At 35.0% G+C, this 22,977-nt stretch overlaps 1 protein-coding gene across 1 annotated transcript in view; it reads right to left on the bottom strand.

The window, feature by feature from the left end:
• TIMM44 (translocase of inner mitochondrial membrane 44) overlaps window positions 1-22,977 on the bottom strand; it is a 57,002-nt gene that overhangs the window by 21,878 nt on the left and 12,147 nt on the right. Inside the window, exons 6-8 of the mRNA XM_053703015.1 lie at window positions 21,300-21,439; window positions 18,353-18,438; window positions 14,699-14,791 (exon numbers count right to left, since the gene is read on the bottom strand). Coding sequence (XP_053558990.1) covers window positions 14,699-14,791; window positions 18,353-18,438; window positions 21,300-21,439 — 319 coding nt within the window. The remainder of the gene's footprint in view (window positions 1-14,698; window positions 14,792-18,352; window positions 18,439-21,299; window positions 21,440-22,977) is intronic.

Here is a 22,977-nt window from a genome sequence, read left to right as displayed (position 1 = left end):
GATCTTGATCGCTTCCAGCAGCTTACAAGGTATTGTAGTGATGCCTCAACATTGAGCCATCACTGCAATCCCATATTTTATCCACCGATGCAGAGAGGGCCACTCTGTGGCCCTCTCTGCATCGGCAATTGCGGCTAATACATTTGTTGGTGGGTGGGAGCAAATCCCTTCTAATTGCGTTTCCTTTGTGTTTTTTATCACTTACTTCTTGCCCGATCGGCTCCAAAGTATTACTCTCGGCGGTTGCGGCGGGGGGGGGGCGGGCGGTTGGGTGCGTGTGCGTGCGCGTGCACGCAACTTATACACTCCTCTTAAAGATGCAGTTGTAGGAAGGGATCTCCATTGTCACGTAAGGGATCTGGGAGGGGGAGGGATGTAGGTTATTGAGGGGGGCCAGCTACACTACAGAAAACTAATGTTTTAAATAAAAAACTAAAAAAAACCTATTTTTGGGGGCAAATTGGGTACTGGCAGACAGCTGCCAGTACCCAAGATGGCGGCAAATAGGTAGGGGGGAGGGTTAGAGAGATGTATGGGGGGGATCAGGGAGGTTGTAAGGTAAGGGGGATCCATCACTGCAGACTGTATGAAGAAAATAATAAAAAATAAAAAAAATGCTTTTTATTTCAGTACTGGCAGACTTTCTGCCAGTACTTAAGATGGCGGGGACAATTGTGGGGTGGGGGAGGGAAGAGAGCTGTGTGAGGGGGGTCAGAGGGGATCAGGGGGTGGGATGTGTCAGATGGGAGGCTGATCTCTACACTAAAGCTAAAAATTAACCCTACAAGCTACCTAATTAACCCCTTAACTGCTGGGCATATTACAAGTGTGGTGCGCAGCAGCATTTAACGGCCTTATTATTACCAAAAAGCAACGCCAAAGCCATATATGTCTGCTATTTCTGAACAAAGGGAATCCTAGAGAAGCATTTGCAACCATTTGTGCCATAATTGCACAAGCTGTTTGTAAATAATTTCAGTGAGAAACCTAAAATTGTGAAAAATGTAATAGTTTTTTTTTATTTGATCGTATTTGGCGGGGAAATGGTGGCATGAAATATACTAAAATGGGCCTAGATCAATAATTTGGGTTGTCTACTACACTGTACTGAGGGGTGTGATCAACCTGCGCTGGGAGAGTTACCAATAAACCACTGGGTAAATGGAGTATCCTCAAACTCCACAGAGAAAAATACTATCATACAATAGTAATAAGAATATTACTATAATAACCCTTGGCGCTAACGTGTAGCTAAAATTGGTAATGCAAAGGTTCTAATTATTGTATACTATAAACAATAAATTACCTTGGTACAATGGAAATGATAATTCCTTGCAGATATGTGAAAACTGGGTAGTTGATTAAGGGATGTGCTTAAGGATAAACCAGAGTAATGGTGCAGGTAAAAAATAAACAAATTTTATTACAATCTTAATCGTGCACAGAAATATTTTTTAAAACAAAATTTAAAAACACTCTGATCAGGCGTTTGACAATGTAGTATCAATAAAATCCCTAAAAACCTCAAAATAAAATTGCATAAATGAAATAACAATAAAACAACAATGAGACAATCACTATCACAAATGGTTAATTCGAGATAGAGAACAAAGATCCCATTGGAAACCAAGGAAGATCCAGGTCAGCTGGAAGTTAGTGGTATTTTAACCGGAGCTGTAACGAGATGAGATCCAAATGAACAGACAGGAAGAGAGCCAAAATTTAAGGTGTTCACTTATTACTTACACCGAAAATGCTCTATGAAGTCCCAGCTGTCTCTCTATAGCGGTCCTGGATTAGATCACTGCTGGATGGATCCCCGAAATGAAGGAAACCTCTTGTCTTTTACAATCCGTATCAGCACTCACGCCAGATAGACCAAACTGTGCTCTGGGTCTCTGTGCGGTCTCGACGCTGGTAATTAGTTCCAGTCACCTGTGTGTGAGAAAAGTGGGCGGAGCAACGCGTTTCAGCCCGGTCTGGGCCTTTGTCAAGCTCCTGATGGATGGGAGGTCAGGTCTTTTATACCGTCACCCCTGCATATGATTGGTTAGGCATCAATTCAAAAACAAAAACAAAGAGAACTGCGATACAGATACAAAATGATACATTTTTTCTATTGTTACTTTCTGCTCTTATTCCTAATACATTTAAAGATGCACAATTTGCCCTTCAAATTTCAGCTTATTTGATGATCAATTTAAGATTCTTTTAAGATTAACAATCATTTTATATTTATAACGGATTCGTAGAGACATACAGAAAGGGGAAATTTATTTTCATTTTTACTTGCACCCCCTATATTATCCCGTCCAAAGCACATCCCGCAGGGAAAAAACAGGTTTTTTTTTTTGTTTTTTGTTTTTTTTTTTTTGTTTTTTTAAAAAACTACTCTCTATGTCAATTATCCCAGTATCAATTTGTTTAAGTATAATCTAATAGAGAACCATACAGTAATCTAAACAGATATATTCAACAAATACAATTTTAAGTCCGCAATGTAAATAAAGGAGTTAAGATAATTTACAAAAAAAAGCAAAACTAAGGGGAAGAAGCAAATAGGATTTATTCTCTAAGGAAACACCCTATATCGAAATCTAAGTTTAGGCCGTTCGGTTTAAGCGATTTTAGATCAAAAATCCATTTGGTCTCTTTTTTAAGTAATTCTGACTGTGCATTTCCCCCTCTCCAGTTCTTTTTCAACTTGTCTATACCCACATATGAAAAACACTTCATATCTCCCCCATTACAGGTAATGAAGTGTTTTGGTATAGGGAGATCTTTGTTCCTGTCTAAATCGTGATTTTCAATCGACCAGATATGTTCACGAATTCGGTCTCGTAGGGGTCTTTCTGATTCCCCTATATATTGCTTGCCACATTTACACTGTATTAAATAAATAACCGATTTGTCTGAGCACCTTATGGTGTCTCTAATTTTATAGGATTTTCCTGACAGTTGATTTGAATTCCTTTTCCTTTTTGGAGTGTTTACACGCCTTACAGGTTAGGCATGGAAAAAAACCTTCTAAGGTGTTACCTTTTAAATCCATTTGTTTTTCTTTATTTTTATGTCTATTTTTATTTTTATTTTCAGTTGGTGCTAAAATGGACTTTAGGTTTCGAGCCTTCTTATAAATAATTTGTGGTTTTTTAGGGAGTAGAGAGCCTATGAGCTCATCGTTCTTTAGTATTCCCCAATGTTTTTTTAATATTTTTTCTATCAGAAATTTATTATTACTATAATTTGTGATAAATGGAATAAATAGGTTATCCTCTGCAGCTTGTTGAATTCTTTTAGGGTTTTTTTTATTTTTAAATCCATTTTTATTTACCAAATCACATCTATTTACTTGTCTTATTTCTTGTCTTATTTCCTCTATCTTTTTGTCATTATAGCCCCTATCTACAAATTTCTGTTTTAATTTTTCAGACTGACTGTCAAAATCGGATATATTTGTACAATTTTTCTTTATACGTAGGAACTGTCCTTTAGGAATATTGTCAATCCATCTTGGATGGTGACAGCTCGTATGGTGGATATAGCTATTTGCATCCACATTTTTAAAATGTGTTTTTGAATGTATTTGATTGTTCACAGGGAATAGTTCTAGATCTAAGAAATTCACACTTTTTTTGCTTTTTTCACAAGTAAAACGGAGATTCATCTCATTATTATTCATACTTTCAATAAACTCATTTAACCTAACTTCATCACCCCTCCAAATAATAAGGATGTCATCTATATAACGCTTGTAAGACACCAGGCTTGCTCCAAAGTTGGTATTGCTGAGAAAAAAATGTTCCCAAAAACCCATAAATAAATTTGCATAACTTGGAGCAAACCTGGTGCCCATTGCTGTTCCTCTTTCTTGATTAAAAAACTGAGAGTCATAACTGAAAAAATTATGTGTTAAGATGAATTTGATAGAGTCTATAAGGAAACCTTTTTGTTCCTCTTTCAAGGTCTCATCTTTGTCTAAGAAGTGTTTTACGGCTAATATACCGTCATGGTGATTTATACAGGTATATAATGACGTCACATCACATGTGGCAAGGAGGTAATCCTCCTGCCAGGTGATGGTGTCTACTAATTTCAGAACATCTGTAGAATCTTTTAAGTATGACGGTAATGTCCTGACATATTTTTGTAAAAAGATATCCAGATATTCCGATAAATTTGCTGTCAGGGATCCGATTCCTGAGATGATCGGCCTACCTGGAGGGTTAATAAGTGTTTTGTGAATTTTTGGCAAGCAATATAGTAGGGGAATTTTTGGAAATTTGGGTACTATATAGCCTCTCTCTTTGTCATTAAGTATTCCTTTATCATGTGCAGAATCTATTAATTTTATTAATTCCTCATTGTATCTTTTCGTTGGATCACTCAGTAATTTTTTATAAGTGTCGTTATCTTTTACAATATTTTCACACATTATTTGATAGTCTGCCCGATCTAAGATGACTATTCCCCCGCCCTTATCTGCGGGCTTTATAATTATATCATCCATCTCCAATTCGCTAATGATCATTAGTTGTTTCCTACTTAAATTGCTATATGTTTTATTTATTTTATCCTCAGTCAGATTTTCAATGTCCCTCAGAATTAATTTCTCAAATGTCTCTATTATAGGACCTTTCTCATGCTTGGGGTAAAATACAGACTTGCTTCTTAGGTCTGTATGTATATATTCACTATTATTGGTTAAAGTATCCCCAGCCATTTTTTCTATTTCACTTTTTTGGAACCAGCTCTTTACGGTTAATTTTCTGACAAACTTATGTGCATCAATATATGTCTCGAATCTGTTAAGTTTGCAACTTGGTGCAAAAGATAGACCTTTTCCCAATAGTTCCTCATGTTCTGAATTCAGTATTTTCTTACTAAGATTAAAGATACCTAAGTTATTACCTGGTTTCTCTAAAATCGGGTCTTTTTTGAGTCTCCTGCTTCCACCTCTCTTTCCTCTCTGTCTGATGCCCTTCTTTTTCTTAAATCTCTTTGCGGAAGTGGACTTGCAAATGAATTTTGGCCTTGTCCTAAAAAAGGGCGGGATGAAGTAGAGGTGGAAGAAGAAGAAGTAGATGCATGTTGATTTATTTGTTCAGTTTCCCTAGTGTCCTGCAATGGAGCATACCTATTAGACAGTCTCCAATCATTACTATTATCTCGATTTGAGTTATATCTATTTTCACCTTGTTGATTGTATTGAGATCTATTATTATAATTTGGTCTATAGTTTTCATTACTATTTTTTTGTTGTTGTTTACCATCATTATAATTGTATGGTCTATGATCTCTCTGATACATTTGTCTTGCATTATACGATTGATCTCTGTAATTGTAGTCCCTTACTCTTGGACTTTGTATATTTCCCCTCATGTGGCCATATTCATTACTATTATTATGACTATAGCAGGAGTCGTAATTATTCCCAAAATTATGCTGTTTCTGTAAATGATTATAATTTTCATAATTTCTAGCCCTAGTGTGCCCTGATACTTGATTATAATCCCCATACCTTCTCTGTTCATTACTTTTATATTGTTGTGAATTGATAGTATTAGCCCTTTCTGCTTTTTTAGGGTCAGTCCTATTATTTTCTTTCTCTGTGAATTTTGTATGTCTCCATGTATGTGAGATATAGTTATCCCAATTAGGTTGATTTATGTGGGATAAGTAATCCTCACGGTCCCTTTCAAATTTTCTTATTTTAACTTTTAGAATATCCTCCTTAGTACTAGCTAGCAATTTCTTGATTTCTTTTTCTTTGTTTATATATTCCATATTATTCTCAAACTCTTTTAACTGAATTTCTAATTCTCTAATCTCAATCTCTAATTTTTTCAAAATTTCGCCCCTGTAGTCTTTTATCAATCTCAAAAGGTTAAAAGAAGCTTGCTCTAGGATATCGTTCCACCTTTTTTTAAATTCTATATCCTCAATTTTAAAAGCACATTCTTTTTTAATTCGTAATCCCCGTGGGACTCTTATTTTCTAAATATTTTTCAATGAAAATGAATTCTGTTCTATGTTTCATCTCTAATACTAGTTTGTCCTCTAAATCCTTCATTAGTTTGCATAATGAATCTACATTATCTGGAGTGACAATAATATTATCAGTTTGGAAAATATTATAAATCCCCTTATATACTTCATCTCTATATTTAAAAACATTAGATTCACTCATCTCGTTACAGCTCCGGTTAAAATACCACTAACTTCCAGCTGACGTGGATCTTCCTTGGTTTCCAATGGGATCTTTGTTCTCTATCTCGAATTAACCATTTGTGATAGTGATTGTCTCATTGTTGTTTTATTGTTATTTCATTTATGCAATTTTATTTTGAGGTTTTTAGGGATTTTATTGATACTACATTGTCAAACGCCTGATCAGAGTGTTTTTAAATTTTGTTTTAAAAAATATTTCTGTGCACGATTAAGATTGTAATAAAATTTGTTTATTTTTTACCTGCACCATTACTCTGGTTTATCCTTAAGCACATCCCTTAATCAACTACCCAGTTTTCACATATCTGCAAGGAATTATCATTTCCATTGTACCAAGGTAATTTATTGTTTATAGTATACAATAATTAGAACCTTTGCATTACCAATTTTAGCTACACGTTAGCGCCAAGGGTTATTATAGTAATATTCTTATTACTATTGTATGATTGTATTTTTCTCTGTGGAGTTTGAGGATACTCCATTTACCCAGTGGTTTATTGGTAACTCTCCCAGCGCAGGTTGATCACACCCCTCAGTACACTGTTGTTTTTTTATCCTCACTAGTGACAATCAGCTGCAGGGATATGACTGAATCTAATGTTTTTAAATATAGAGATGAAGTATATAAGGGGATTTATAATATTTTCCAAACTGATAATATTATTGTCACTCCAGATAATGTAGATTCATTATGCAAACTAATGAAGGATTTAGAGGACAAACTAGTATTAGAGATGAAACATAGAACAGAATTCATTTTCATTGAAAAATATTTAGAAAATAAAAGAGTCCCACGGGGATTACGAATTAAAAAAGAATGTGCTTTTAAAATTGAGGATATAGAATTTAAAAAAAGGTGGAACGATATCCTAGAGCAAGTTTCTTTTAACCTTTTGAGATTGATAAAAGACTACAGGGGCGAAATTTTGAAAAAATTAGAGATTGAGATTAGAGAATTAGAAATTCAGTTAAAAGAGTTTGAGAATAATATGGAATATATAAACAAAGAAAAAGAAATCAAGAAATTGCTAGCTAGTACTAAGGAGGATATTCTAAAAGTTAAAATAAGAAAATTTGAAAGGGACCGTGAGGATTACTTATCCCACATAAATCAACCTAATTGGGATAACTATATCTCACATACATGGAGACATACAAAATTCACAGAGAAAGAAAATAATAGGACTGACCCTAAAAAAGCAGAAAGGGCTAATACTATCAATTCACAACAATATAAAAGTAATGAACAGAGAAGGTATGGGGATTATAATCAAGTATCAGGGCACACTAGGGCTAGAAATTATGAAAATTATAATCATTTACAGAAACAGCATAATTTTGGGAATAATTACGACTCCTGCTATAGTCATAATAATAGTAATGAATATGGCCACATGAGGGGAAATATACAAAGTCCAAGAGTAAGGGACTACAATTACAGAGATCAATCGTATAATGCAAGACAAATGTATCAGAGAGATCATAGACCATACAATTATAATGATGGTAAACAACAACAAAAAAATAGTAATGAAAACTATAGACCAAATTATAATAATAGATCTCAATACAATCAACAAGGTGAAAATAGATATAACTCAAATCGAGATAATAGTAATGATTGGAGACTGTCTAATAGGTATGCTCCATTGCAGGACACTAGGGAAACTGAACAAATAAATCAACATGCATCTACTTCTTCTTCTTCCACCTCTACTTCATCCCGCCCTTTTTTAGGACAAGGCCAAAATTCATTTGCAAGTCCACTTCCGCAAAGAGATTTAAGAAAAAGAAGGGCATCAGACAGAGAGGAAAGAGAGGTGGAAGCAGGAGACTCAAAAAAGACCCGATTTTAGAGAAACCAGGTAATAACTTAGGTATCTTTAATCTTAGTAAGAAAATACTGAATTCAGAACATGAGGAACTATTGGGAAAAGGTCTATCTTTTGCACCAAGTTGCAAACTTAACAGATTCGAGACATATATTGATGCACATAAGTTTGTCAGAAAATTAACCGTAAAGAGATGGTTCCAAAAAAGTGAAATAGAAAAAATGGCTGGGGATACTTTAACCAATAATAGTGAATATATACATACAGACCTAAGAAGCAAGTCTGTATTTTACCCCAAGCATGAGAAAGGTCCTATAATAGAGACATTTGAGAAATTAATTCTGAGGGACATTGAAAATCTGACTGAGGATAAAATAAATAAAACATATAGCAATTTAAGTAGGAAACAACTAATGATCATTAGCGAATTGGAGATGGATGATATAATTATAAAGCCCGCAGATAAGGGCGGGGGAATAGTCATCTTAGATCGGGCAGACTATCAAATAATGTGTGAAAATATTGTAAAAGATAACGACACTTATAAAAAATTACTGAGTGATCCAACGAAAAGATACAATGAGGAATTAATAAAATTAATAGATTCTGCACATGATAAAGGAATACTTAATGACAAAGAGAGAGGCTATATAGTACCCAAATTTCCAAAAATTCCCCTACTATATTGCTTGCCAAAAATTCACAAAACACTTATTAACCCTCCAGGTAGGCCGATCATCTCAGGAATCGGATCCCTGACAGCAAATTTATCGGAATATCTGGATATCTTTTTACAAAAATATGTCAGGACATTACCGTCATACTTAAAAGATTCTACAGATGTTCTGAAATTAGTAGACACCATCACCTGGCAGGAGGATTACCTCCTTGCCACATGTGATGTGACGTCATTATATACCTGTATAAATCACCATGACGGTATATTAGCCGTAAAACACTTCTTAGACAAAGATGAGACCTTGAAAGAGGAACAAAAAGGTTTCCTTATAGACTCTATCAAATTCATCTTAACACATAATTTTTTCAGTTATGACTCTCAGTTTTTTAATCAAGAAAGAGGAACAGCAATGGGCACCAGGTTTGCTCCAAGTTATGCAAATTTATTTATGGGTTTTTGGGAACATTTTTTTCTCAGCAATACCAACTTTGGAGCAAGCCTGGTGTCTTACAAGCGTTATATAGATGACATCCTTATTATTTGGAGGGGTGATGAAGTTAGGTTAAATGAGTTTATTGAAAGTATGAATAATAATGAGATGAATCTCCGTTTTACTTGTGAAAAAAGCAAAAAAAGTGTGAATTTCTTAGATCTAGAACTATTCCCTGTGAACAATCAAATACATTCAAAAACACATTTTAAAAATGTGGATGCAAATAGCTATATCCACCATACGAGCTGTCACCATCCAAGATGGATTGACAATATTCCTAAAGGACAGTTCCTACGTATAAAGAAAAATTGTACAAATATATCCGATTTTGACAGTCAGTCTGAAAAATTAAAACAGAAATTTGTAGATAGGGGCTATAATGACAAAAAGATAGAGGAAATAAGACAAGAAATAAGACAAGTAAATAGATGTGATTTGGTAAATAAAAATGGATTTAAAAATAAAAAAAACCCTAAAAGAATTCAACAAGCTGCAGAGGATAACCTATTTATTCCATTTATCACAAATTATAGTAATAATAAATTTCTGATAGAAAAAATATTAAAAAAACATTGGGGAATACTAAAGAACGATGAGCTCATAGGCTCTCTACTCCCTAAAAAACCACACATTATTTATAAGAAGGCTCGAAACCTAAAGTCCATTTTAGCACCAACTGAAAATAAAAATAAAAATAAAAATAGACATAAAAATAAAGAAAAACAAATGGATTTAAAAGGTAACACCTTAGAAGGTTTTTTTCCATGCCTAACCTGTAAGGCGTGTAAACACTCCAAAAAGGAAAAGGAATTCAAATCAACTGTCACAGGAAAATCCTATAAAATTAGAGACACCATAAGGTGCTCAGACAAATCGGTTATTTATTTAATACAGTGTAAATGTGGCAAGCAATATATAGGGGAATCAGAAAGACCCCTACGAGACCGAATTCGTGAACATATCTGGTCGATTGAAAATCACGATTTAGACAGGAACAAAGATCTCCCTATACCAAAACACTTCATTACCTGTAATGGGGGAGATATGAAGTGTTTTTCATATGTGGGTATAGACAAGTTGAAAAAGAACTGGAGAGGGGGAAATGCACAGTCAGAATTACTTAAGAGACCAAATGGATTTTTGATCTAAAATCGCTTAAACCGAACGGCCTAAACTTAGATTTCGATATAGGGTGTTTCCTTAGATAATAAATAAATCCTATTTGCTTCTTCCCCTTAGTTTTGCTTTTTTTTGTAAATTATCTTAACTCCTTTATTTACATTGCGGACTTAAAATTGTATTTGTTGAATATATCTGTTTAGATTACTGTATGGTTCTCTATTAGATTATACTTAAACAAATTGATACTGGGATAATTGACATAGAGAGTAGTTTTTTAAAAAAAAAAAACAAAAAAAAAAACACCTGTTTTTTCCCTGCGGGATGTGCTTTGGACGGGATAATATAGGGGGTGCAAGTAAAAATGAAAATAAATTTCCCCTTTCTGTATGTCTCTACGAATCCGTTATAAATATAAAATGATTGTTAATCTTAAAAGAATCTTAAATTGATCATCAAATAAGCTGAAATTTGAAGGGCAAATTGTGCATCTTTAAATGTATTAGGAATAAGAGCAGAAAGTAACAATAGAAAAAATGTATCATTTTGTATCTGTATCGCAGTTCTCTTTGTTTTTGTTTTTGAATTGATGCCTAACCAATCATATGCAGGGGTGACGGTATAAAACACCTGACCTCCCATCCATCAGGAGCTTGACAAAGGCCCAGACCGGGCTGAAACGCGTTGCTCCGCCCACTTTTCTAACACACAGGTGACTGGAACTAATTACCAGCGTCGAGACCGCACAGAGACCCAGAGCACAGTTTGGTCTATCTGGCGTGAGTGCTGATACGGATTGTAAAAGACAAGAGGTTTCCTTCATTTCGGGGATCCATCCAGCAGTGATCTAATCCAGGACCGCTATAGAGAGACAGCTGGGACTTCATAGAGCATTTTCGGTGTAAGTAATAAGTGAACACCTTAAATTTTGGCTCTCTTCCTGTCTGTTCATTTGGATCTCATCTCGTTACAGCTCCGGTTAAAATACCACTAACTTCCAGCTGACCTGGATCTTCCTTGGTTTCCAATGGGATCTTTGTTCTCTATCTCGAATTAACCATTTGTGATAGTGATTGTCTCATTGTTGTTTTATTGTTATTTCATTTATGCAATTTTATTTTGAGGTTTTTAGGGATTTTATTGATACTACATTGTCAAACGCCTGATCAGAGTGTTTTTAAATTTTGTTTTAAAAAATATTTCTGTGCACGATTAAGATTGTAATAAAATTTGTTTATTTTTTACCTGCACCATTACTCTGGTTTATCCTTAAGCACATCCCTTAATCAACTACCCAGTTTTCACATATCTGCAAGGAATTATCATTTCCATTGTACAAAGGTAATTTATTGTTTATAGTATACAATAATTAGAACCTTTGCATTACCAATTTTAGCTACACGTTAGCGCCAAGGGTTATTATAGTAATATTCTTATTACTATTGTATGATTGTATTTGTCTACTACACTACAATAAAGCTAAAATTAAACCTAAAAGCTCCCTACAAGCTCCCTAATTAACCCCTTCACTGCTGGGCATAATACACGCGTGGTGTGCAGTGGCATTTAGCAGCCTTCTATTTACAAAAAAGCAACGCCAAAGCCATATATGTCTGCTATTTCTGAACAAAGGGGATCCAAGAGAAGTATTTAACACCATTTATACCATAATTGCACAAGATGTTTGTAAATAAATTCAGCGAGAAACCTAAAGTTTGTGGAAAAAGTCAACAATTTTTTTTATTTGATCGCATTTGGCGGTGAAATGGTGGCATGAAATATACCAAAATGGGCCTAGATCAATACTTTGGGATGTCTACTAAAAAAAAAAAAATACATGTCAAGGGATATTCAGGGATTCCTGACAGATATCAGTGTTCCAATGCAACTAGCACTAATTTTGAAAAAAGGTGGTTTGGAAATAGCAAAGTGCTACTTGTACTTATTGCCCTATAACTTGCAAAAAAAAGCAAAAAACATGTAAACATTGGGTATTTCTAAACTCGGGACAAAATTTAGAAACTATTTAGAATGGGTGTTTTTTGGTGGTTGTAGATGTGTAACAGATTTTAGGGGTCAAAGTTAGAAAAAGTGTGTTTTTTTCAATTTTTTCCTCATATTTTATATTTTTTTTATAGTAAATTATAAGATATGATGAAAATAATGGTAACTTTAGAAAGTCCATTTAATGGCGAGAAAAACGGTATATAATATGTGTAGGTACAGTAAATGAGTAAGAGGAAAATTACAGCTAAACACAAACACTGCAGAAATGTAAAAATAGCCATTGTCATTAAGGGTAAGAAAATTGAAAAATGGTCCGGTCATTAAGGGGTTAAAAAAAAAAATCACAAAAAACGGTACTGTCCCTTTAAATTTTAAACGGTAACTTTTTATATCGTGTCACACAAAAACCTCTTATAACACCCCTGACAGCTTCTACACCTCTGCCAGCCCTGCTGAGGTGCCTACCTGTCCTTCAGACCGCCGGAGAAAAGAACTGTCCCTTCAGTAATAGAAATATCCGGACTCAATCAGAGCTGTTCCGCACTGTATCCGGAAACCGCCTAGCAGAAAAGCGGAACCGCAACTAGAAGGAACACCTCCGAAAATGAATAGGGAGGAAAAAGCGTGCAAATTCTTTGCCGCTTTTAGAACAGACCCGCCTATCGTGGGCGTCACCACCAGAACCTCCCGGCTAGCATTAAATATGAAAGTAAAGCTGCAGAAAGTATAACCACCGTAACCTCAATAATAATAAAGAACTAAGTCTATAGTCCCTTCTCCTCTCGTCCCCAGTGTCTGCACAAACTGCCTCACATTGTCCCATGACCTACAATAGGAAAAATTAGTCTAATGTCCCAACAGATAAACTGTTAAAGTGCCAATATTTTTCTGTATTGCTTCCTAGAAAAATAAACTTAGCACTTACCTCTATGTAATCTGTCTGGCAGCAGGGCAGCTCACTAGGTTTGAGAGGCATCCTCCCTCACACGGACCTGTGGAAAAAGGAAAAGACTGAGTGATCTCCCTCAGGCTTTTAAGTTAGGGCAGCAATAATCATTTGGGAGGCGCAGTGAGGATTATACCCCACAAGTTCCCAATTGCTTAAAAGCCACCACTCCTGTACTGAAGAGACTGACATGGACCCAGGAAAAAAGCAGAACAAACTTGCACTGCTGGAAAATAATAAAATCTTGATTGAAGAATCTTCTTCCAGACATCTAAACTTTACCACCTCCTTGCTCTTAACGTAGGCAAAGAGAATGACTGGGATTGGAGGTGATATTTAACAGCTTTGCTGTGGTGCTCTTTGCCTCCTCCTGCTGGCCAGGAGTGATATTCCCAATAGTAATTAGAGATGATCCGTGGACTCACCGTGTCAATAGAAAGAAAAATAAAACTTTAGAAAAAATAACATTTATTTTAAATAATATATAAATATACCTTCAAATAAATACAAGCTATTGTTAAACAATGGTTATTTTTGACATGTGATCACTGTGACAGTGATCACATGACCATGGGCATCACTGGACTGTCTCACTCTAGTGATTGCCCAGAGAGCCCAATACCAGCATGCATTGCTACATGTTAGTATCTAGGCTCATTTTCATTATACAATCACTGTGACTGGCTGTCACAGTGATGGTATACATAGTAAGTCATGTTTGACTGTTACTGTAATGTTTCTGGATGCCTGAATGTGAGGATATCCAGCACAGCATAAGCTACACACTGATTGCAGCGTATATCTCATATAATGGAGGCACTCCGATCCTGATGACTGACAGGCAGGTGATCACAGGCACACTATGTCCTTGAGTTTGCAAGCCAGGGGTGGCGTCATTCGTGACAGCCTAGGGAACAGCCGCCAACATGTCATTAAGGGCATGACAGACAACCTACCCTGTATGGCATCTCATAAGGGGGTTAATTCATCATAATTTTGGTATATATGTTCATATGGGAAAAGAGTGGGTTATAGAATATAGAATGGTTATTAGAAAAGTATTGAGTTTATTTTTATTATTCACTTATTTATTATTTTAATCATGTTTATTATTATTTGGGAAATGTTAGTTTTATGACGGCATATCATTTTCTAGGGACCCAGCAATTAATATATATACTGTGTATATAAATGTGAATATTAATCAACACACTGAAATGCTTCTCTGTACAGATGACTGAGTTAAAAAGAAAGAAAATGGTATACACTGAAGAGTGTGCTACATTAGAAAAATCTATAGATTAGTATTAGTGTCAGAGTTCACAGAAATTGGATTAGTTCTTATACAGGATGTTTGCAAAAAAACAATAAAATAACTTTATCACACTTACCTACAAGGTCGGTCACTTTATCAGTAATAGTGCGTGAGGCCCTGATAAAGGCGTTATCACTTTCGTCATATTTCATCTTCATTTCAAAAAATCCTTTGGGAGTAACACAAAAAGAAATAAAGAGGAAAATTGAATCTTGTTTTTACTCACCTCGCGTAGAGGCATTCATCAAAACAACAACTGGATGAATAGAAACTTCACTACACATTTCTAAGGTATAAAAGACTGCTTCTTCTTTTATCACCCTAATGTACAAAGCACAAATACAGGGCCATTCAATGCAGTCGGACTGCATAATTAACATGTGCAAAATAAAAAAACAATGATTTAACACCTAGATGTTTTTCTGACAAATTTAGGTTTTCTCCCATTTTCTGGCCCCCTGTATCATGTGACAGACTTCAGCCAATCACAGACTAGTATACGTATACCCTGTGAGCTTGTGCACATGCTCAGTAGGATTTTGTTCCCCAGAAACAAAATTTGATAATTTAAGTAAATTGGAAAGTGACTTTTCCACCTCTTAGCCAATAGCCGTGCAGGAATTCCGGCAATGCTACTGGCTAAGAGGTGGAAACATCACCTCTCTGCCAGATAGCGTTCTGCCTGTGGGCTGCCTTAGCAGCTCAGTGTGGCTATCACTTGGAACAAATAAAGGAGCTTTCAGGATGAAGTATTTTATACTTCATGAATGAAAGTCCCCTTTATTTGTTCCAATGGTAAATCCTAGTGTTTCACAAAGTTATTACTGTTTTCCAGTGGCATACATATACATATGTTGAGAGGCCAGTGGACCAGTATTCAAGCTCAGAGAGCTAATGGTGGTGTGTATTTTGTCTGTGAAGATTTAATTTGTGTCAAACAAGCCATTGCTGACTCTCTGAGAAGGTGTGGTGTTTGAATACTGGTGCATAGGCCCTCACCGCATATGTGCGTATGCTTATGAAAATGTTTGCGCTAGCCAAACGGCAAGAATCCAATTCTTGCCGTATGGCTCTCACAAAAATTAGATGAGTGGTGAATGTCACTGCTTGAAATGTACTCCCTCGTCGAGATTTGCTACCTCCATGTGCGCATGCACCCAATGACGTAATTGCACTCCACGTTTCAAAAGAATGTGTGGAATGTGATTACAAGCGCACAGGGAGGTAGCAAATTTCTCTAGAGATTAAAATTTGTCCTTGCATTCCTTCTTAAAGGAGCCACTGACATTTTTGACTGCTTATCCGCGCCGTACACGCCACTTCTTACTTACAGCTCCATATGTAAACAAAATTAAATAAAGAGTCTCTTCAACACTTTTTAATATGCAGGTCCATATGTCGCAATTAAATAAAGAGTCTCTCCATAATAAAGTTTAATCCTAAATTAATTATCTGTACACTACAGGAGATCATCAAGCAGACGAGACAACACGTCCCAATAGCACATGCCTCAAACGCATATTAGCGTATGTCATAACTGCGTATGCGCAATCACAATGTTCGATAATGCGCTATTGGGACCCTGCTGTAAAACAAAAAATAAATAAAATAAAACAGTCCAATGCAAATATGATTTTTCATGGGAATATTTTTAAATGATCATGTGACCTCTAGTATATTAAATTCATCTGTTTGATGAGCTCCTGTAGCATATAGTTAATGAATTTATAAGTAATCCTTATAATGCAGACAAGCTTTATTTCATCGTGGTGACATATGGACCTGCATACTAAAAAGTGGCCAGTTAAAGAAGGAATGGAAGGATTCATTTTCATCTTCGTTGAAATTTGCTACCTCCATGTCAGCATGCTTGTAATGACTCATTCCACACATTATTTTGAAACACATGTGGAGTGTGATTATGTCATTGCACATGGAGGCAGAAAATCTTGACGAGGGAGCAAATTTCGACCGAACACCGGCTGTGGTGGGGGCCAGGATAATAAACTACGGAGCATTTAAACACTTTCAGGAACAATGTGTCAATAAAGTAAAGGTACTTCTATACATTTTTTAAACCAGGAATTCCTATTTCTCTTTGAATTAAGCTTTGTTTAACCTATCATTATTAAAACCACATAAAATATACTTGAATATACTAAACATATTTAAGCAAAATACAAAATTAAGTTTAAACCAGGAGTACAAAATGGTATATGGTGTCACAATACACATTATTTTAAAAGATGCAAGACAGATAGAACACACAGATGATATAAGTGTTAATAAAGTTCAACAAAGTAATATAAAAGAACAGACAAATACCAAAGCAAGATAATTAATATAAATGTAAAAAGCAGATCAGTAGCTAATTTGTTTAACTACTAATTCATTGGAAAGGCAAGAAATAAATAAAATAGCTTTCCAGAGAAATGGATGAAAAATAAAAATAATCAAGAATGACAGGGACATGCATTAGACTACTTTGAGGATTAACTAAGCCTCAGATTGTGGAACATGTATATTAAATGTGTCAGATTTTTAACTGGCATCAAATTAGTGTTTAATAACCTTTTATAAAAAGGTCCTTAAACACTAACTAAATGCTAGCCATAATGATGTATTTAAAGGGACAATCTACACCAGAATTTATATTGTTTTAAAAGATAGATAATCTCTTTATTACCCATTCCCTAAATTTGCATAACCAACACAGCTATATACAGTAAATACACGTTTTACCTCTGTGATTATCTTGTATCTAGGCCTCTGCAAACTGCCCCCTTATTTCTGTTCTTTTGACAGACATGCATTTTAGCCAATCAGTCCTGGCTCCTAGGAACTCCACGTACATGAGCACAGTGTTATCTATATGACAGACATGAACTAACACCCTCTAGTGGTGAAAAAACTGTCAAAATTCCCTGAGAGAAGAGGCGGCCTTCAAGGGCTTAGAAATTAGCATATGACCCTCCTAGGTTTAGTTTTCAACTAAGAATACCAAGAGAACAAAGAAAAATTATTGATAAAAGTAAATTGGAAAATTGTTTAAAATTGCATGCCCTATCTGAATCATGAAAGTTTATTTTGGACAAGACTATCCCTTTAAACAAAGACTAATCTAAGAATAGAATAATGTGCACGGGCCAATTTGGGAAGAACATAAATACGATACTAAAGTGACCAAACCATGGCTATGTAGAAAATAGCAGATAGGCTTGTGATATCTGCAGTCTGCACTTACAATTCTTGCAGAAACTGGAAAAGCCACAATATTTACAATTCTTTGCAGGGGTTTAAAATATATAGAAATGTGTAGCCACCAATCAGCAAACAGAACCCATATGCTGAGCCTACCTAGCTATGCTTTTCAACAAAGGATACCTAAATAATAAAGCAAATTAGATAATAGAAGTAAATTGGAAAGTTCCTTAAAAGTGTATGGTCTAAATTATGAAAGAAAAAAAATTGGGTTTCCTGTCCCTTTAAGATTATCTCCAATTTTGGCAAGCACACTAAAAAGGTTTTCAACGTATGGTCTTTCCTTGGACTGGCACTAGCCACTATATCATTGATTAGCCAATATATCTATGATTATCTATTAACATATTTAAAGGGGCACAACCACAACTCTACTTTAGATGTAAAGTTAATTACGGTCAGTCTTGCAACAGTTGCAGAAAACATGATATGTGCATAGATTGTAAAGTCTTGTTTTGGTTATACTTACTGTTAAATACAACATTGTTTTCCTTGAACTCTTTCCACTGCTGGTACCATTTGGAGTCCTTATGTAGCACCACACCCATAGCTTCTCTTTAAAATGAAAACATATTTATTCTATTAAAACATTTAAAATAAGTTTATATTTGTACACAAATGTTTGTCCTTTTTTAGCTGATCAGTTCTTTTATATTTTGAAAATGTGTTTAATTTATATATTGTATAAAAAAAATAACATTTACTTTTGTCTGTTTTAGTCTTATTTAAAGACTATGAGTCAATTAACAATGCCAAACTAAAAGAAAACATAATTATAGGACACATTTTCTAATCAAAATATAACTCATTAACCCCCAATAATGTGTTAAAATCTATAAATAAGTGCTCTAGCTAGGTATTCTTTCTACTTAAATTAATATTATCTTGTTTGATTAATGCACAGATAGATATATATATATATATATATATATATATATATATATATATATATATATATATATATATATATATATATGATATGCAGTATTCTCACCCTGACCCTTGGATTGTATACACCAATATGCATGGTATAACCTTGATGATGGTTTAAATGTCAGGTCACAGATTATGACCATTTCTGCAAATAACCATTTCCAACATGGTTCACACCTATTTCCAGATTGATTGGCCTTATCATTAAGTCTGGTTATTTAATTTTAAATCTGGTTATCTAATTCCTGCAATTATGTGTAGTTTAACCCCTTAAAATCCATTGGATTGTCAATAATGGCACTAAGTTATAACTCCATTATGTTTTTAATTATTGTCATTTCTTTACTAGGAATAACGAATTATTTCCTATTTCGTTTTTAAATTTAGTTTGATTTCACATGTTTGAATGGTTTCACGTACTCTAAGGAAGCACTTTTGATGTTAATTGAGTCACATCAGTGTGTTATGTCTAGCTCACTAACTGAAGTCTATTATGACAACTGTATCCATGGCAGCGGTTGCCATGACAATATAAACACATATTAAGAATGAGTTTTGTTACTTTACATGGATGCCTCATATTTAATAATAATTTTGGGCACCATATTTGTATGCTCTACACCATACCTGCATCCATTATGTAATGTGTGGATATAGCAATGTTTTATACACTCTGGTTATTATTGATTTTTTTAGTTTCGGCGAAAACCGGAAGTGATGTCACTGAACTTCCGGTTTTGGCTCTGACTGTGGAACGCACTATGCGTTCCAGTGACGAAATTTGTTTTGGCGCAAAATTTGGGAGATGAGAGGTTTGTGTTTTTTCACTATTTGTATACACTATAAAAGGATTGTTTGTGTGCACAATTGTATGCGGATGAAGGGGTGTTAAACCCCGAAAACGTTCCACATTAAAATTTTGAAAAAGACCTGTGAGTGCAACACTTGTTCCTGTATACTATTTCATTTTTGCACCCAGGCTGCTGACGACTGGTGGGATAAACTGGATTGTGTTTATATATATATATATATATATATATATATATATATATATATATATATATATATAGATTATATTGACCCATGGTTTATTTGGCATGCTTCTTCTGGAATTTACATCTGCAAATAGTTAAGGCCCATCCTAAACAGTGATTGCTAAGATGAGGGCAAGAGCTTGTGTACATCTGGCCTCTCAATGGCCACACCAAACAAAACCAGATACACTCACTATAAAAGGTTTTAAAAGGGCGCCTCTAACCTTCTATGAATCTGCAATACCCTGCACATGTTATGTCATTTTTGCATTACTGTCCTTAGATAACTATGTGCTTAAAATATGGTTCAACACATGGGTAAAATCTTGCTAGGGAGCATTGCAACAAACAAGCAGAACTAAGGCAGTGATTTAAAGGATTCCAAAACTTTTTTTTTTGTCTGCACCGTGGCCACAAATTTAAATTACCCAACATGCATATATGATAAATTACAATGTTTCTCTGCCATATAAAATTAATTTTTCATTTTCTCTGATGACGTCATTCAAGACAACCCTCTAAAGTGGGCCGTGCACTCTCTCAATCCATTTTTTTTGCATATAATTAATTTGCTATTTCGTCACCATGAGCATTGCGATCCTTTAATTTGCGCATGCGCATATCCCCTCTGTAATACCACAATTACAGAGGGGCTACTGGTTTGCTTAGAATATGACGATTAAGCATATTGCGCATGCGCATAGTGGCTATACTCCATCATTATGATAACCTGGGTTATCGGTCATGATTGGAGGATGGAAAATATATAACCAGCGGTGGGTTTGGAAATGGTTCAATTTTCGGAACAGGATTTCACATAAGTGGTACTTCTTTGAAACAACATGTAAGTTACAAAGTAAATGATAATATATTTATATTGCGATTGCAGGTACAATTTTGGGGGGGTTTAGTGTCCCTTTAAATTGCACAGCTGTTGCTCCTAACTAGCATGTTATTTTCACATTAGAATGCCCCTTCCATAAAATTCTGTGCCTATAAAAAAAAAAAAAATCAACTTTAATAGCCATTAAAATGTTATTTAAAGGGACACAGAACCCAAATTTTTTCTTTTGCAATTCAGATAGAGCATGCAATTTTAAGCAACTTTCTAATGTACTCCTATTATCAATTTTTCCTCGTTCCCTTGCTATCATTATTTGAAAAAGAAGGCATCTAAGCTTTTTTTGGTTTCAGTACTCTGGACAGCACTTTTTTATTGGTGGATGAATTTATCCACCAATCAGCAAGGACAACCCAGGATGTTCACCAAAAATGGGCCGGCATCTAAACTTACAGTCTTGCATTTCAAATAAAGATACCAAGAGAATGAAGAAAAGTTGATAATAGGAGTAAATTAGAAATTTGCTTAAAATTTCATGCTCAATCTGAATCACGAAATAAAATTTTTGGGTACAGTGTCCCTTTAAGCACAGTTCAGTTAATACATACTCGTTGGCTTCAAATATTTTTTCCTCTTTACTTCCATCTCCAGAATATTCACTTCTTTTCCTCAACCTTGGAGGTGGACGATAGGGTCCTGTTTGACCTAGGACACTTTCATCAATTTCTTTCTTTACAGTCTCCACACCCTGTGCAGAAAGCAATTATATATTTGTGTATTTAAGTAGTGTTACTGTTTATCAAAAGTACATAATACTCATTTCAATTTTAACAAGCAGTAGACGGAGCACAAAAACAGGTACTGAAGAGTGCAGTCAGTTATTGTCATAATGTGTACCACCTTGAAAATTACTTCTGGGAATTACCCTTCCCTAGTAGCTGCCTTACAAAATTGTCAACTGAAGCCTCATTCTTAAAAGCCCAAGAAGTGGCAACTGACCTAGTAGAATGAGCAGTAATCCGTTTTGGCAGAGGTGGACCTGCCTCCAAGTAAGCTTTATTAATCAAGTTTCAACCAAGAGGCCAAAGAAACAGCAGAAACTTTGTGTCCTTTCCTAGAACCACAAAAGTTAACAAGCAAGCTAGACGTTTTTTTGAAATCCTTAGTAGCATCAATGTAACACTTCAATGCTATAACAACATCCAAATTATGTAAAGATCTCTCTGAAGAATTCTTGGGATTAGGACACAAACAAGGGACAACAATCTCCCTACTAATATTGTCTGAAGACACAACTTTAGGCAAAAAGACTGCCTTATCCTGATGAAAGATAAGGAGGGTCACAAGAAAAAAACAGACGATTCGGAAACCCTTCTAGAAGAGATAGCCAAAAAGGAACAAAACCTTGCAAGAAAGAAGCTTAAATGTCAACTTTATGCATAGGCTTAAAAGGAGGTGTCTGCAAAAACTTTAACACCAAGTTAAAGGGATAGTAAACCCCAAATTTTTATTTTATGATTTATATAGAACATACAATTTTAAACAACTTTCCAATTTACTTCTATTATCAAATTTGCTTCATTCTCTTGTTATCCATTGCTGAAGGGACAGCATTGCACTACTGGCAGGAAGCTGAACACATCTAGTTATCCAATCACAAGAGACAAATGTGTGCAGGCACCAATTAGCAGCAGCTCCCACTAGTGTAAGATATGTGCGTATTCATTTTTAACAAGGGATACTAAGAGAACAAAGCACATTTGAAAATAGAAGGGAATTTAAAAGTGTCTTAAAATTACATGCTCTATCTGAATCATACAAGTTTAATTTTGACTTTCCTATCCCTTTAAGGCTCCAGGTATGAGAAATTGAATTTATAACAGGCTCAATTCATGTGAAAGCCTGAACAAAACCATGAATGTCAGGAAGATTAGCAATCTTCCTATAAAACAAATCAGAAAGAGCAGAAAAAGAGCTGGCAGATAGGCCCTTATCCAAACCATCCTGTAAGAGATGCGGAATTCTAAAAGAATGCCAGGAACCACCATGATCTATACACCAAACAATAAAAGCCTTCCAGACCTTATGATAAATCCTCCTAGTCACAGGTTTATGAGACTTACTATCACTTTCTAGAGTAATTAAAGGCTGCAGATTTAAACCCAGTTACGGTTAACATGATAGTTTAGTCATTGGGTGGTGTGAAAGATCAGATCAGGTGCATATTTATGTTTAGTGCTGCCCTAGACACTGAGAAGTATGCTGTACCATCTCCCTACATGCACC

This window comes from Bombina bombina, chromosome 2 (genome assembly GCF_027579735.1).
Source record: "Bombina bombina isolate aBomBom1 chromosome 2, aBomBom1.pri, whole genome shotgun sequence".
In the NCBI taxonomy this organism is placed as follows: Eukaryota; Metazoa; Chordata; class Amphibia; order Anura; family Bombinatoridae; genus Bombina; species Bombina bombina.
The sequence above is the reverse complement of the archived record's forward strand: the minus strand, read 5'-3'. Positions and strand labels throughout refer to the sequence as shown.